Below are 12,236 nucleotides of genomic sequence, written 5' to 3'. Positions count from 1 at the left end.
ATCGCCAGCGGACGGACACGTTAATAGGACAATTGTCACGATCATGTGCGTATGGATATCTGTTGGGTTGTCTTGAGGATGTGCAGGACGATTGACATCGAGCCATCAGATTTCGAAGACATCGAACTATGTGTCTGTCTGTCGCCACTCGTCTCTCACAGTATGTGTAGTCTGTGGCCAAGCCTGTGAGGTGCAACAATGTTTAGGCTTATCGCTCTAACCAAAAGATTGGCTTTTAACTGCTTGTTCCCCGCCAGGGAGTTGAATCCTGCTCTTTCGCGGTGATTCCTGATCTGAGATCAGGCTCTCTCGGCTGAGAGGCGAATATACTAACCGATATACTAGCGAGGAGATGAAAGCAGGCGGTGCCGAGGGCCCTGTCGCGTGGAGCGCCTCTGCATGCATATCAACATTTTGAACGATTGTGATGAGGACAGAGACTGCTTTGGTGGTGTCGGCCATCGTTTCGGTGCCAAGGACTATGTTGCGGGTGGCGAGGACGTGGGCGCCCCTGTTCCTGAGAAGCGGCGATAGCCGAAACGGCTCACGTCATACCCCCTCGTAACCGAACCCCGGCAACATATGCTCACATCTCGCACATTGAATCTCACGTTTACTGTTTCTCGTTCTCAGCCAACACATCCGCAAACGCGCGGTCCATGATCGCGATTCCCTCGGCAATCTCCTCGGGCGTGATTGTGAGCGGCGGGGCAATGCGGAACGTGCCTCCCATGCCCTTCAGCTGCACGACATTGCAGCTGAGCCCGAGCTCCATGCATCGTGTGCTGACGCGTGTGCCGAGCTCGTCCGCCGGGGTCTTGTCGGCCTGCACAATCTCGATACCCATCATGAGCCCGCGGCCGCGCACATCGCCGATGCACGGGTATTTCTTTTGGAGCTGGTGTGAGCGGCGCAGGCGATTAGGCTTACACCAAGGAGCCCCTGCCTCAGGAGCTCGCCCTTCTTCGCGGCGTGCTTGTGCATCTCGTCACGCTTAATGATCTCGCACACCTTTGCGCCGACGGCCGCAACGAGCGGGTCGTTCAGGTGCGTCGTGTAGTAGAAGAAGCCGCGTTCGGCGCACACGCGCTCCACTTCCTCGGTGACGATTGTCGCGCCGAGTGGCAGCCCTGCGCCGAGCGTCTTGGACAACGTGAGCATATCTGGGACGACGCCCTCGTGCTCGAACGCAAACATGTCTGGCGTCAGCGGCCGCGCCTGCTCTCCGCTCTCGATGAGCCAACGCACCTCCGGTGCGTCCCATGCCCGTCTGTGCCTCGTCGACGATGAGCAGCATTCCTCGCTTCTCGCATCCCTTCTTGAGCTCCTTGAGGTATCCCTCGGGGAGGGTGATGATGCCGCCGGTGGACACGATCGGCTCGATCATGACGGCCGCGAGCGCGCCCGTGCTCTGTCGGTCGACGAGGTTCCACCCGTACTCGAGCTCAGTGCGCCAGTCGTAACTCCCGTCCGCGTGCCGGAAGGGAGAGCGATACGCGTACGGCACAGGAAGGATGAGGTTGCCAGGGAGCTGGGGGCCGTAGCCGCGGCGGCCGACCGAGAACGTCGCGGCACCTGCGCCGTGCGTCATCCCATGGTACGAGGCGCTGAGGGACACAATCTCGTGTCCGCCCGTGTACATTTTAGCCATCTTGAGCGCACACTCATTCGTTTCGCCGCCCGTAGATAGGAACATGCACTTGTTGAGCTGAGGCGGGAGCATGCTCGTGAGAGCCTCCGCGAGGTCCACAACTGGGTCGGAAATCATACCACTGAACAGGTGGTCGAGGTTGCGCATGTATCTGTCGACAACCGCCACGATCTCTGGGTGACCGCTGAGTGTTAGCTGGGCGGAGTGGTGCCATGTGAACTCACTGGCCGAGCACAGACGACATCTGTCCCGACGTCCAGTCCATCACGCGCTTGCCGTTCTCATCCTGCTGTCAGTTTTGCCGAGCGCAGATACTTACCCACATCACTGTACCCTTGGCGCGCACGATGCGGACGTCACTCCACTGCCCGCCATACCTGATAAGCTTAGAGTTGGCGACCTTCCAGAAGTCGGCGGTGGAGCGGGTGGGCTGTGGCAGCTCAGTTTCCGGGACATTTGGCTGTGTGTCGGCAGTCATTATCGCAGTAAATAACTTTGTGAGCAAGTAGAGTATGGGTTCCCACGTCGCTGAGAGTGGGCTCTGACCTCACGTCTATCGCTTAAGTACACTCATCTGCCTGAACAATACCACCACCCAAGTGACAGTGGAACGCGGGGATTGCCCGATAACGGGCAAGCGGGCAGCTTGCCCGCCCTACCGAGCTTGACGGGTCCACGGAGTTGAGCACAGCAACGACGTCAGGGCCATTCCAGGAGCGACCAGACCTCCTGACTGCCCGCAGTTGGCCGATATAACGTGGATAGAACCCGAGATGTCACACCGAGACGAGAACGAGGACATATATCGGGCAGGGCGGCGGGCAAGTGTGCTGGAGCCTGATAACGAACAGCCGTCTGCGCACCAAGTGTGTCGGTGCGGTACGACTGACAATGACATGTGCTGTGGCAATCACAGAGCACGGCAGGCTCGTTATATGCAGCCATTTGGCTCCGGCGAGAGCTCCTATCTGCAGCTCCTACCAGTCGCCACCCAGTTCCCTCTAATGGCTGAGAGCCCGTGTAAGGTTACATCGCGCTACCACCTGCTGTGGACTTATCGGGGCTTCTCACCGTTTTGGATACGGTTCCAACGGCACAAGCAAGCCTCGCAACGTGACAAACCGTTCCGCAAGCTATGCATGCTGGCAGTTATCGATAGAGGCTGTGAGCGGGACCTGAACCTGGGACCTTGCTTCATCTCGTTTCAGCGGCTGTTTCAGCTGCTGACGGCACTCGATCTCCTGCCTCATGATTTCCGTCGGCACCGCGGGGAGTGCGGAGTGCGGAGGACTCGATCGTCGTGCCCGACCCTCCGAGTCGGCTTGAAACAAGTTTCATTAGCTAGGTTCTCCTATCACATGGCTTTCTCCGAGATTTCCGGACCACGCTTTTGGGCCGACGCGGTCCTGTCAAGACAGGTCCGCCTTGACCGCCGGCCCAGCAGGGGCGGAGGGGCAGGACCTGATTGCGGTGACATTCATGAGGCCATGCGGGGCTAATCGGCGCCGCGTGTGATTTTTCTCATGAACAGCCTCAGCAGTAGGCCTTCCGCATACGCGATTCCCATGATTTTCGGGTGCGGATCTGATGTAGGTGCCTAAGTATGAGGAACACAGCAGGTGATGCCTCAGGCTGAAACGGTCGATAGTGGAAGGCTCAAGCCCTGAGACGGCTGTGGCTTGCCCGACAGTCCAGGTGGCTAAGTTACAGTCCGAATATCTCGGGATGTGGCAGATTGCCTTGTGGCACACTTCGGGCGCAAGTAGATTGGCGCTGAGTTCACAAAGAATAAGGTCATTCCGGGGATGCTGAGTGTCACTCCTTTTGAGGACAAGGTCCAACGCTTGGGACGCGCAAGTCTCGCTGATACGGCGCGGAGCGTGACTCACGCTGTGCATGAAAATCCCGTAACATCGTCATCATGCGGACAGAGTGTAGTCTGCTGGCTTGCAACGCGCTGCGGTGGGCATGCGGAAACTACCAATATCCTCGGAATGGACATGCAAGCGTACCCGTATGGATCGTCCACACGATGCGGTCGCGCAGGACCCGGCTCGCGAGTACGTTTTTAGTGTACAGTGCAGACTGGGCGGCGGCAGGGCGATCAAATGAGGGCGGGATAGCCAGAGTGATACCCTGCGCAAGAAGTTTACTCCAGAGCCCGAGATAGGCCGTCAGCGCGTAGTCCGCGGTAGATGCCGCAGATGAGCCGAACATTTCCAGTGCGGCGCAAGCAAGCAGGACAGTATGCCAATGTGGAACGCGGTCGGGCGGCTACGGTGTTAGCGAGGAAGATCGATCCGAACCTCATGCGTCTCGCCAACTCTCGTTCGGGCTGTGGGTGGCCTCGGGCTGCCACGTTTTGTGCTTACCCTAAGGTGTCTCGCCAAGACCCGCATGCGGTAGTCACTGGTCTCGTGCATGGCGCCCATGACTTCGTCCGCCACCTGAGATCAGCAGCGTCACAATACGGTACTCACAATATCCGCATCAGCAGCATCCAGCGCATGACCCGCGTCAAATATCAAGACCTCTCCGGTCGCAGTATTCGCGGCTGCGACGACCCAGTTCTGTCCAACAACAAGCGGCAATAAACCGATGACTGGGCCACCCTCGCGCTCTCGCCCTCGCTTGCGTGAGGGCGCAGCTCTTGCTTGTGTGAATTCGGGCGGCTCCCTAGCCTAGTATCAGTGTGTAAGCCCAGTAGCCGGTGATATGGTCTGTAGGACCCTTGAGGCTGTGGATAAACTGACGCTGTTCCTGGATGTATCCTCCCTCCGACGCTCCAAAGGGCCTCTTGCAGCGATGCGATCACCGATCTCTCGCCAGGAGGATACAAGATACGTGCACGGCATCGTGGAGTTGTACGGCGCCATCTGCGCTTGCAGTGCCTCGATGATGGCGTCGAGGCGGCGGACGAATGTCTCAACGATCACAATTTCAACGGCGATTTGAGCCTCAGAGTCCGACTTGGAACCCTCCGAGGCGGAGGTAGGCGCTCCTACGCGCAGATCGACGCCTTCCTTGGCCGAGCCCTTTTCGCTAGTCGCGCGGCTCGATGCGGCCTCTACGCGTTCGCCACTGTAAAACGCCATGATGCGTGCGTATGACGGCAGGTCGTTCGCGTGTCGTGACACTCCCCAAGTTTCCGCCGACTTCAGTGCCATCTCGAGTATTGTAGAGCACCATGACTGTCGTTAGCTTGCTTGCTGAGGTGAGGGCCACATCCGCGGCATGGAGCATAGGAATTAATTATCGGTCTGGCCATTGCGGGAGGCATAAACCAGATCACCCTTATTTGGTCTTGGTGTTGCACTTGGTGCCTTGGTTCCTTGTCGCTTCCGTAATGTCACAGATGGTTGTCCCTTCCTCACCTCTCCAGGCAGCAAGCAGCTGTGACGCTGCCACGCCGCATGCATGCATAATCCCAACCCCAGCCCCCTTCCACGTGTGGCTTGGACTCACGGACAGTGACGGTAAACGATGAATTGCGTGGTAGTACAACGTCGCGCTTTCCCAGCCATTGAACGCGCCCGGGGCAGGGCTGGCCGATGTCCCGGATACGCGCCCGGGCTGTGACCGATGTGAGCTGCTACGTTCGTTATCGTCGTCATCGTCGCGTTCAAGTCGTTCAGCCATCCGTACAGACTCGGCTCTCCCCTTGCCCTTGCCCAGTCTCTCCTCGCGCTCTCCTCGCTTGTGTGGCAACTCTTTGCCCCGACCGGGCGCATAGTTAAGCGGCGGGAGGCGGATTTCGTATTCTTCATAGTCCGGGGGGGCTCGGGAATTCCCAGAATCTCGCATCGGCTTTCCCGCCTCGTGACCAGGAGCGATTCGCTCTCCCTCGCGCACGCCGGGTAGCCTCTCTCTATCATATGATAGGCTACGTCCAGACCCATACTCGAGTGGAGGCTGCGCACCATACTTGCGGGGAGAACGATCACCATGATTTTGTGGCAAGGCCAGCCGATGCTCTCGAATTGACGCTCCTTCCGGATCCTTGACCTTGGCCGGGGGCGAGATAGGCGTGTAAGGCGGGCGATGGCACTGTTGTGCGTGCGCTGGTTGTGAGGTCTGCTGCGATTGTTGGACTGCCGACGCCCAAGCAGCTGACGTCGAGGTGGACGGCGTCGAGGCTGATACTGGGGTGGTGAGTACGGAGGCCGCGTGCTTCGTAACGTCGAGCCGATCTGGTGGAACGCGAGAGCTTTCGGTGCCTGCAGAAGGCGCCCACCAAGCACGACGGCGCGAGCTTGGGGGTGGGGATGTCATGCGGTCAAAGAGGTTGGAAGGAGGGATAGGGCGCTGGAAGATGGAAGATGGCGCAGAAGCGCCTCACCAATCCCGCGACCAGCCTAATGTGATCTTATAAATGGCGAGACAATCAAAACTTAGGCATTAGGCTGTGAAGAAGGCTGTGTCGCGGAGTGGGTGGTCAAGGGGAGGGCTTTGAGGGGTTCCGCAGGAGGGTTGGCAGATGTTGAGACGATGAAGTCGCTGAAGCGGAGGTTATCCGATCTTGAGTATGTTTTAGGTTATTGAGCAGCCAAGCGGGATGGAACAGGGAAGATAGGGTGGGGGAATGTGGTGGCGCATGCCCAAATGGGAGGGCAAAACGCGTCAATGATTGAGACGCGCAGATGAGGATGACGCGGTGGTCGACAGGCGAACTCCAGCTGAGTGTGATGTCGTTGTCGCAGGGGCGATTTCACTCGCTCGACGATCGCCACCAGAGCACAGACGAAAGGGCCAAATGCAGTTGATGTTATATCATAGCGCCAGACAGGTAGATGCATCGCCAGCGGTGGTTCGTTCTTGCTACAGCCGGCAGACACACCCGGAAGACCTGAGGCAGGCGGGGTCGAAGTTATTCAGTGGATTTTCTCTCACTCGCATGCCGCGCACAGAGGAACAGAGCCCCATATCGCGCTGTGTCAAGTGGTGCCAGCTACAATATATGCAGGAACGCTATGCGGCACGAGTCCATCAAGCCCCTTGACAAAGATCAGAAGGGCACGATTCCCAGGGCCTGGATCAGTGCCGTGTTGCTTGCTTGAGTCGGCAGACAAGCTGCAATCGACTACGCCATACATATCTTCTGCAGTCAGTACAGCAGAAAGCAGCCCAACACCTATTGAACGAATGAGTTTTACAATTGTAGTTCGTGGATCTCCGTTGGGCCTCTCCTCTGTTGATGGCCTCTGTAGATGGAGGGGCATGCATGCCGTTAAAATCGTATCGGACCCCTCTCGGGATCTCGCTTGCCCCTTCATATAGCCCTCGTGGAAGTTCCACAGCTGGAGTTTTGCGATACGAAGTAGCCTGGGACGACGGGAAAGCGCGCTGTGCCTGGCGTTCCTCAAAGCCGCATGAGGGGATTGCGTGAGTCACAACATCCAGACCAAAGTTCCTGTCTCCCTGTCAATAAGTCTTCGTTCAGGCCCCATCGCGTGAAAGGCTGACGGCTGAAGCCGTCCGATCGTTCGGAAGCATCTGTACCTCGAATGCACTTAACGCTACTCGGCCCTCCTGATGCGGTGCAGAAGGAACAACTCTTAGGCCCTACCTTTGGACCAAGCACCATCGCGTTTTGCACATGAGAGGTGTCCTGCGTGCACTCACATGTGAGGGAACGAGATGTGCTTCGCAGCCCTGACCTACGCCGCTGCGACTGCCGAAGATGTCGTAGACAGAGATGCTACGATCGTGTGTCACCTGATCTCCTCAGTTGGTCCCACGCACGCACACAAGTCGAATGAGCTGGGACAAAGTAACTGCTGTCCAACTGGACCCCGGAGCACTTTACCAGGGGTTGTGTTTATTGGTAGGCCTTGAATGCCACACTCTGGCGTTGTGGCGCTAGAGCCACGGATCGGCGGATTGTGCAGCCCCATTATGAACGTCCACTGTTGATGATCGTGGAGTGGTAACATACCACGCTTATTCTATGGGTCGATCGCACGACATCTAGCTACATGGACATTGAGTTTCAGAGTGATTGTGTGTTCAGACTCAAAACGCGAGTCTGCCCTTCTCCTCCGCACTTCACACAGCCATAATCAGCATCCGTCAGAAATGATCTAACGCCATCTTACAACAGATTGCCGTCAGATTCGATGCAAAAAGAAGGTCGACAACTGCATGATTCGAACATGCGCTCCCGAAGGAAATTTATTGAAGCCTATACTCGCTAGGACATTCGAGTCAATCGCGTTAACCACTCCGCCAAGTTGCCGCTTGAGAGTGAGGCGGAATGATCTGTACAGGACCCTTTATCTGAAAATTGCTTCCTACAAGTTTGCTTCCATTGGAACTCGAAATGTGAATCTGATGCACGATTGTCGAGCCTTCGGAGGCCCACTTGGATCCAACAATGCGCCGCTGGCCGAGAGCGAAGAACGACAGCGGCTGGTGAGCTTCCTCATTCTCCTCGCTAGTATATCGGTTAGTATATTCGCCTCTCAACAGAGAGTCAAGAAGGGCCTGGTCATGTAGGCCGGGAGTTATCGCGAAAGAGCAGGGTTCAACTCCCTGGCGGGGAACGATATCAACAGGAGCTGTTCTTTTGAAAGCGAAAGCGAAAGGAGTAGTGGGCTTGTCTGAGTCGGAGCGGAGGGCAGGCACAGCGGTGATTGATCGGCTTGACCTTACAGAACCGTACAATAGCAGTAGCTGTGAACTATCGGCTAGCTGGTCATTCAGACCTAATCTGCCGTAGTGGTGTTGAGACATGCTCGCGCCCGTGTGGCACTGATTGAGCCCAGACTCCGTCCTAGGACTGGCAGACATCATAAGTTAGCGAGCTCCACATCGCTAATGCACAGATGTAACACTTCGGTCTCTCTCACGCACGGCCTTCCGCACAGCACCTCGCCACTGGCTCTCTGACTACTCGTGCAGCGGCTGACGCACTGAACCTACCGCACGCTCACGTATCGCTGGTCGTCTCATCCTACTTCTCATCACACTTCCTGTATTCAAGCGGCTCATCCCACAACTGTATAGGGCCCTCACTACGTACTCCCTAACCAAGCGCAAAGTTGATATCACCATGCCCGCGTACAGCCCGTGCAGTGCGGCTCCGGGGCCGCAGCCGCGCAATTCGTTCGCCGACGAAGACGACGGGCACTCGGCATATCACACCCCGGCGGTGTGGAGCGACGACGGTGACGACCTGGCGGCCGCGATACTGTCCCACTGGTTAACGCCCCTCTCAGTACGTCCAACTGTCCGGAGAGCCAGATTATGCCCGTGTCCTGGGGTTCTTCTCACTGATACCAGGCGAAGCACACAGAGATGGTCGACCGTTGGCTCACCTCACAACAGGAGTGGAGCACAGCGCCTTTCGCTTTAAGCAGACGCTGGGCTACCGCGCGCAAATGGTACTACTCGCGCCATTCGCGATGGTACAACTACGTCCCTATCTTGCTAAACACGCACGTCCGTCGATTCGCGAAAGAGGCTGCTCGCCGACATGTTCTCCTGCTGGACTTCGAGTTCTGGGGTAATCTCTCGCGACATAGATTCAAGATCAACGAGTCGCGTGAGGCTCGTGTATCCAAGAGCTTCCACGGTATCATGGTGAGCAGAGTCTGGGTGGGGCTGACTCAGTACTCTGGCTCGCTGAAGGACTACGAGCATGTTGTTTTCCCAGTTTGGTGGCAGAATGCTTGGCTCACGATGGTAGTCGACCGCTCATCGGGGCAGCTTGCCGTATATGACCCATGCGGTGTCTCGGCGCGCGCACCCAAGCGGCTGGGCGTGAACTGGGGCCCGGATTGGCGCAAGGTGGGGGACAGTGTGAACTGGCTAATGCGCAGCTCCGAGAAATCTGTGTGAAGGTATTCGCCACGCCCGACCGCGTTCCCATCGACGAGGACAAGGTCCGAGTGTATGTGGTGAGTTGGGAGTCTGACCACGCTGAAGGCAGCCGAACCCAACCGCACGCTCGCGTGACTCGGTGGCGCTCACCGCTGCGGCGATGGAGGTTTTCGCGTACGGCGGACTTGACCCGGGGACCATTAAGGCATTCTTACACCTCACAGAGCGTATCACCCGCGGGTTTACCACCGCCGACGTCCTTTCGCATCTCCCGCAATCAGCCGGACGCCCGATGTCTTACCTTTCCGTTTACTCAGACTCCCCGCTCCTCTCCAATGCGTGGTCGCAGCCGGCCAGCGCCATTGCAGGGCCTGCGCTCGCATTTCCCCCCACCTCGTATCGCAAACGCATAACACCATCCACCAAAGGTCTGGCTCCAAGCCTTGCGAGCTCGCGGCGGCACAGTTCAGTATACGACGCTCGCTCGACGCGTGTAGGTAGCACTATGCCCAGCGAGCGCACCGCTGTTGAAAAAGGCGAGAGATGGGTGAGCTCGGACCTCGCGGACGAGCCCGTGAGCGAGACGGACAGCGAGAGCGAAGGTGGACTGTCCGCCACCAGAAACACAAAGGATCAGGGGAAGCAAAACGAGGGCGGAAATGTGGGGAAGAAGGGTAGCCGACGTTTCTGGTTGTTCAAAAAGAAGAAGGCTGAGCCAGCACTCAAGGTTCATGGCCCCATCAAGGACTTGCTGGACCGCGCAGTCTGGACAATGCAGACCGGCCACCGCGCGACGGGACTCGGGTGCTGCAGCCAGTGTTGCGATTGTGAGGACAGGGTTCGGGCCCATCAGTAGTCATCAAGAAGTCGTTGAGTGTGAAGATGTCATATTGGGAACTATCAGCGAATGTGGGCGTCCGATCCCGCCTGCTCTCATTGCTGACTGCCGACCACTTCATCCTTCTATATCACGAGCGCGCCCCCTGTGCGCTTATCCCAACGGGCATAGTACGGCATACCCATCATCCATGCGTGGTGCTCACTCCCAACGTTCTGCACTGTGAACTGACATCAGCTTGTGCAGCCAAATAGCGTACCTTGACTTCATCTTCGCCGACCTCAATCATCTTGCCCCCGCGCCCCTTGACGGCGGCCTCGACAAGCAACTGATTCCCGCACAGATTCTCTAGGCGGATGTACGTCGCGATGGCGCCTTCGATTGTCGCAGCCGTCATCAGAAGGCCCCGATTCTGCATGATCAGGCCTTTGCCGTCACCAAGACTGCTCGTCACACCCTCGGGATTCTTGGCGACATTCACGCCAGCAAGGAAAGGTAGGACGGGTACCCGGCCTGAAAAGAAGCACGAGTCCTGCCAGAGCATGCGGATGGTCTCACCACGTGCCGAGAACGTGCGTCCATGCGGTGTGTGGCCCGACACGATACCATTCACATCACGCCGCGCGCGATAGATTGCGAGGTGAAGGGGCACGTATTCGGGGTCATCTAGGATCAGAGTGTCTCCCCACCTGTCACTCACACTCGCGCAGCGTTTCGCTGGGCACAACGATGTTACCCTCGAGGTTGACGCCTATGAGGTCGGCGCTCACGATGGAGCACAACGGCTTGCGGCGCGGCAGCACCCACACAAGATCGGGATCAACCGCGTCACGCGCGGAGAGACCGCCCGAGCACCCAATGCCCCATCCTTGATCATCGAAGATGCGCGCCGCGATAGCCAGCCGACCCTTCTGGTACCGGGCGCGCTGCTCTTCACTGGAGAATGTGGGCGGGTTCGGCTTCCGGAACTTGCCGACGCGCGGGCGGTCCGCGCCCGTCTTATGCTCAACATTGGCGTCTAGATTCAAGAGCGTAGCCATGGTGATGTTGAGTAAGAGATGAGGGAAGTGCTGATGTGACGTGTACCGGAATCGTCATGCTTGGGTCGGAGATGACCGTGTCGGTTTCTTAGCCAGCCGGAATTGTGAGACACCGAGATCAGTCCTTCGCTGTTGGTCACGTTGGGGCCTACGATTTGGATATCAGGAACGGGGAACATGTGTCGATGTGCCGATGTGCCGATGCGCCACCCTCCCGCTGTCTTCTGCCTCTCCCATCCACTGTGTTATGGGAGTGGGAGTCAGGCTGCGTCGTTGTCCTTGCACGGGTTGAATCGTATAACGGTCAGTACACAAGATTCTGATGCAGGATCAGTTCTTGTAGCCTGGGTTCGACTCCCAGTTCGACCTGAGGTGCTGTACAAATGTTCAGCTAGCTTCGTTTTGCTACCGAGCCAGAGGGGTCGTGTCCCATCCAGTAGAGTCTGAATGTGACGCTGTTCGCCACACTTCTGGCCGTGAACAGGAAGTTTAGCTGTGCACAGTACCCCGCGTGTGACTGAGCATGGAACTTTCTGAAACCCAACTCAACCGGTGGGAAGGCCGTTGCTGTCAGCGACGGCATCCTGGATTCACAGCGTGGTTGCCCTTGTCATCTTTTATCCTCGTGATCACTGCCTCATGCCTCTGTTGATCTTACTGTGATGCTGTTCCAGTCTACGCAGCATAATAGACAGAATATGATCAGCAAAAGAGAAATGAAAGCTCTCTGTCGGAGAATTGAACTCCGGTCTCCCGCGGTCACAGAAAATGACAAGCGAGCATACTAGCCACTATACGAACAGAGACTGCGTTTTGTCAATGATGGATCATAGATATATCAGATTCCACACACCCCTCACCTACTGAGGTCGAAATCACCTGTTCT

General features: G+C 57.3%; 6 protein-coding genes across 6 annotated transcripts; 3 read left to right on the top strand and 3 right to left on the bottom strand.

Moving 5' to 3' along the window:
* Window positions 1-613: 613 nt before the first annotated feature.
* On the bottom strand, window positions 614-2,129 carry COLE_02160 (uncharacterized protein; the record flags this gene model as incomplete). The annotated part of the gene is made up of 5 exons (XM_018426617.2): window positions 614-898; window positions 931-1,199; window positions 1,249-1,835; window positions 1,876-1,937; window positions 1,971-2,129. 5 exons carry the CDS (start codon window positions 2,127-2,129, stop codon window positions 614-616), a joined length of 1,362 nt encoding a protein of 453 aa, XP_018279540.1.
* A 2,209-nt stretch (window positions 2,130-4,338) lies between these two features.
* COLE_02159 (uncharacterized protein) lies at window positions 4,339-4,818 on the bottom strand (the record flags this gene model as incomplete). The annotated part of the gene is made up of 1 exon (XM_018427361.2): window positions 4,339-4,818. One exon carries the CDS (start codon window positions 4,816-4,818, stop codon window positions 4,339-4,341), a length of 480 nt encoding a protein of 159 aa, XP_018279541.1.
* A 3,884-nt stretch (window positions 4,819-8,702) lies between these two features.
* Window positions 8,703-9,490, top strand: COLE_02158 (uncharacterized protein; the record flags this gene model as incomplete). The annotated part of the gene is made up of 3 exons (XM_065626192.1): window positions 8,703-8,867; window positions 8,933-9,232; window positions 9,281-9,490. 3 exons carry the CDS (start codon window positions 8,703-8,705, stop codon window positions 9,488-9,490), a joined length of 675 nt encoding a protein of 224 aa, XP_065482461.1.
* Window positions 9,491-9,632: 142 nt separating this feature from the next.
* On the top strand, window positions 9,633-10,328 carry COLE_02157 (uncharacterized protein; the record flags this gene model as incomplete). The annotated part of the gene is made up of 1 exon (XM_018427362.2): window positions 9,633-10,328. The coding sequence occupies one exon, from the start codon at window positions 9,633-9,635 to the stop codon at window positions 10,326-10,328; it is 696 nt and encodes a 231-aa protein (XP_018279543.1).
* Window positions 10,329-10,435: 107 nt separating this feature from the next.
* On the bottom strand, window positions 10,436-11,350 carry COLE_02156 (uncharacterized protein; the record flags this gene model as incomplete). Its single annotated transcript, XM_018421321.2, has 3 exons — window positions 10,436-10,537; window positions 10,570-10,976; window positions 11,011-11,350. 3 exons carry the CDS (start codon window positions 11,348-11,350, stop codon window positions 10,436-10,438), a joined length of 849 nt encoding a protein of 282 aa, XP_018279544.1.
* Window positions 11,351-11,527: 177 nt separating this feature from the next.
* Window positions 11,528-11,797, top strand: COLE_02155 (uncharacterized protein; the record flags this gene model as incomplete). Its single annotated transcript, XM_018427363.2, has 1 exon — window positions 11,528-11,797. The coding sequence occupies one exon, from the start codon at window positions 11,528-11,530 to the stop codon at window positions 11,795-11,797; it is 270 nt and encodes an 89-aa protein (XP_018279545.1).
* Window positions 11,798-12,236: the final 439 nt, after the last annotated feature.

This window comes from Cutaneotrichosporon oleaginosum, assembly GCF_008065305.1.
Source record: "Cutaneotrichosporon oleaginosum strain ATCC 20508 chromosome Unknown ATCC20508_contig02, whole genome shotgun sequence".
Taxonomy (NCBI): Eukaryota; Fungi; Basidiomycota; class Tremellomycetes; order Trichosporonales; family Trichosporonaceae; genus Cutaneotrichosporon; species Cutaneotrichosporon oleaginosum.
This window is presented reverse-complemented; position numbering and strand designations above follow the sequence as displayed.